The sequence below is a fragment of the Chaetura pelagica genome, unplaced genomic scaffold (assembly GCF_000747805.2).
Source record: "Chaetura pelagica isolate M959 unplaced genomic scaffold, ChaPel_1.0 scaffold344, whole genome shotgun sequence".
NCBI classification, from domain to species: Eukaryota; Metazoa; Chordata; class Aves; order Apodiformes; family Apodidae; genus Chaetura; species Chaetura pelagica.
This window is the reverse complement of record NW_009953098.1, coordinates 10337699-10341074: the sequence shown is the minus strand read 5'-3', so window position 1 is coordinate 10341074 and position 3376 is coordinate 10337699. Positions and strand designations below refer to the sequence as shown.

At 61.9% G+C, this 3376-nt stretch overlaps 2 protein-coding genes across 2 annotated transcripts in view; both read right to left on the bottom strand.

Annotated features, from left to right (window-relative positions):
• Nucleotides 1-856, bottom strand: part of SYTL4 (synaptotagmin-like 4) — a 9050-nt gene extending 8194 nt beyond the window's left edge. Inside the window, exon 1 of the mRNA XM_009997255.1 lies at nt 852-856. Within this exon, the coding sequence (XP_009995557.1) occupies nt 852-856 (5 nt within the window). The remainder of the gene's footprint in view (nt 1-851) is intronic.
• Nucleotides 857-1069: 213 nt separating this feature from the next.
• The window catches only part of TRMT12 (tRNA methyltransferase 12 homolog (S. cerevisiae)), a 2491-nt gene continuing 184 nt past the window's right edge, over nt 1070-3376 (bottom strand). Inside the window, exons 2-7 of the mRNA XM_009997254.1 lie at nt 3234-3368; nt 2966-3155; nt 2734-2884; nt 2545-2654; nt 1581-1738; nt 1070-1504 (exon numbers count right to left, since the gene is read on the bottom strand). Of these exons, the coding sequence (XP_009995556.1) occupies nt 1070-1504; nt 1581-1738; nt 2545-2654; nt 2734-2884; nt 2966-3155; nt 3234-3368 (1179 nt within the window). The remainder of the gene's footprint in view (nt 1505-1580; nt 1739-2544; nt 2655-2733; nt 2885-2965; nt 3156-3233; nt 3369-3376) is intronic.

The following is a 3376-nucleotide window of genomic DNA, read 5'->3' as shown; positions in this document are numbered from 1 at the left end:
GGGGCCCCCCCGGTGCCCGCCGCGGCCTCCCCCGGCGCCTCCCGGCAGCAGCGGAGGGGGGAGCGAGGGCGGTACCGCCTCCTTAAAGGGGCCGCGCCTGCAGCACCTCCGGCACCGACGGGGCGGCCCGGGCGGGACGCGGTGCCCGCCCTCTCACAGCATCACAGACTGGTTTGGGTTGGAAGGGATCTTAAAAGATAATCTATTTCCAAAGCCCCTGGCATGGACAAGGACACCTCCCACTAAACCAGGTTGCTCCAAGCCCCATCCAGTCTGGCCTTGGATACTTCCAGGGATGGGGCCTCCACAGCTTCCCTGGGCAGCTCCTCCCCGAGAGCACACTCACGTCGGCACAGAGTCAACAGCCACCCGCACAGCTGCGGTGCCCTCCCGGGGTCCCTGGGGTGCCCAGCAGAGGGCCGCAGGCCAAAACCCGAGCAGCACAGTCAGGGTGTCCTCCAGCCCTACCCAGAGCAGCGGGTGGCCCCACCACAAGGCTCCAGCCTCTGCCTTTCTCCTTCATGGGCAGAGGCTTTGCTCCCTGAGCCCCTCCACACACTGCCCAGGGACCCCATATCCCCAGGAAGGACGCCCACACTTGCACCAGTGTTTGTGTTTTAACTGGACATCAACCAGAGAGGTAGGAAATGTCATTTATGTAAAAAAGATGAGAAGAAACCGAGAAGAACAGGTATGTTTCCAGTACAATAAAAAAGCACAAGGCTGCCCTGAACTTGCTGAAAAGCAGCCCAGCAGGAACATGACACTTATTCAGCCCTGTGTGAAAATGGGGCTGAGCAGTGACAGGCAGAGCCAGGGCAGAACTCAGGGAGCTCTCTGCTCCAGCTCACTCCATCCTAGGCCAGCTCCTGGAGGGATATCTGGTGGAACAGCATCCCTCGGTGCCCTAGGCATGGAGAGGTACTGCTGGGCCGTGCAGTCACCCAGAAACAAGGGGATGCAAAGTGCATCCAGGCTGCCAGCAGGCATTGGCAGCATCCCCTGGGCACCAGTGCCCCAACACCAGCCTTTCACATGAGCTGGGAGCCACGCTGGGGCCCAAGGCCAGCTAGGTGGGCAACACGGGCCGGCACTCGAGGTCCAGCACGAGGTGATGCACGTGGGGTGCATAGGACTTCACCACCTCGATGTGCAGGATGCTGGTGCACCACGGCTGCCCGTGCAGCTCTGCCAGCAGCCCCCGGATCCGTGCCGCCGTGGCTTCAGCCCACCTCTGCCACTCGGGTCTGATCCTGGCCCCCAGCATCTCCTTCCCACTGTCCTTCGCTGGGGGCTGCACCTCTCCATCAGAGTTGGCTCCCTCTGGAGACCCCTGCTTAGCCGGCAGGACAGGGGTCTGAGCAGGGAGAGTCTCCACGTTGTGGTGGATGTGGAGAACCCCACCTGTGCCCTTCTTCAGGACGCGGCAGGCAACCGGCCAGCCTTCCTCCGAGCTGGGAATCAGCCCCAGGTTCACCCTGTCCGCTACATCCCGCAGCTCCAGCTGGAAGGAGAAGGGAGGTGAGCGGGGGGGAGATGCCAGGCAGGGCTGGGGGTCCACGAGCAGCAGCAGCGCTCACCCGCCGGCAGTCCCCGCGGTGGATGCGGCAGCGGTCCCGCACGCCGTTCAGCGCCAGGTTCCTCCGCAGGGCCTCCACGGCGTGGCCGTTCCACTCGCAGGCGTGGGCGAAGGCGGCGGCGGCGTGAACCAGGTAGGGCAGCGTGAAATAGCCGATACCTGAGGGCAGGAAGGAGGGCAGCAGCTGAGGGCAGGGCCTGCACCGCCGGGGTCTGCGCTCCTCCCCGGAGGCGGGGCAGGCAGGAAGGGAATTGCCACCCCAGATCCCTGAATCTGCTTTGCTCTGGTTCCGAACAAGCCCAGACGCTGGGAACATGGAAATTCATCCCTCTGTCCTCTGCAAAAGCATTGAAAAACGTTTACAGAGGAGCTTATTTTACCTTTAGTCTTTGGCCACTAGCTTGAGACCTGCCCTGCTCTGCTTCCACTCTATGCAGAGGTGCCCAGATTGCCATTCATTTTAATTCATCCAGAGCAGTTTTGCAAGTGCCACAGCCTTTCTGTCTGGCACGAACTGGAAGCACTAACTTCCCTAAACACAAAACAGTGGCTCTCCAGACACACAGATGCCTGGTGTGATCTCCCCAGTCACCTCACAGCACAGGAGGGCTTCAGTTAGCATCAGCTTGTCCTCAGAGCACAGGCTCAGGACATCCATGAGGAGCTTTTTGGAAACAATATTTAGGGGAAACCTTTTTCCCAGATCCAAATGATTCCCATAACCAACTCTAGGTACAGAGCACTGCTCTGCAGAGCAAGGTCACCCTGAGCGTCCAAAGGCAATGAGGACACAGGAGGGACAGCAGTGTCAGGTTACCTGAGGGCTCAGAGATGGGGCAGGAGCTCTACACCTGGGTATTTGTCCAGAATGGGCTGAAAATGACATTTCACATCCACCTGGATGCCAGCAGTACCTGCACCACTGCTCTGCCTGCCCCACCAAACCCCTCTGCCATCCCTGTTACCTGCATAGAGATCCACCAGGACCTCCCCGGCGCAGGGCAGCGAGGCCACCCGCAGCTTCTCAGTGATGTTGCCCGGTGAGAACATGCACTTAGTCACATCAAACGTGTACCTAGGAGACATCACCAGCCCGGTAAGGGCAGCCCCGTTTCCTGTGCTGATCACATCCAGCACCTCTGGCCCCTGCCTACCTGATCCCATTGTCCACGTGCTCCACCCAGCCATCCTGGCCCAGCAGCAGGGTGACACTGGGAGACCTCATCTCATCTGGCAACACCCGTCCTCGCCTGGCCAGCCGCCGGGCACCCAGAGCCGAGGCAACAGTCTCCCAGAGTGCTGGGCCTGCAATGCACCCATCCCGGGAGCTTTGGGAAAGGCCAGGGCAGCCCTGTGGGCAGGACTGGGGCAGAAGGACCCCCTTACCCAGTCTCTCCCAGGTCTCAGCCCTGAAGCTGTCCCCGCCCAGCAGGACCAGGTCCCCATGCCGCTGCCAGGCCCGGGGCACATCACGCTCCAGCTCCTCCGACCAGCTCTGCCCCAGCAGCTGCCTCAGCGCGTCCTGCAGCTTCTGGGCAGGCGTCCTCCAGCGGGCTGCCCTGGAGGGGGCAGGGTCCTGGGGAAGGGATGTGCCATGTGGGGCTGAGACCCCTCTGTCCCGCAGCAGGGCTCAGAGTGAGGGGTCTCTCCCAACCTTGATCCAGAGCAGCTCACAAGGCATTTCCAGGGGCAGCTGCAGCTGGTCGAGCTTCTCCTCCAGCACGGGCAAGGCCACACGGCCCCCGGGCACCTGCTGCAGCCGGTAGCGCCCCTCCAGGAGCTGCTCCTCCTCCAAAA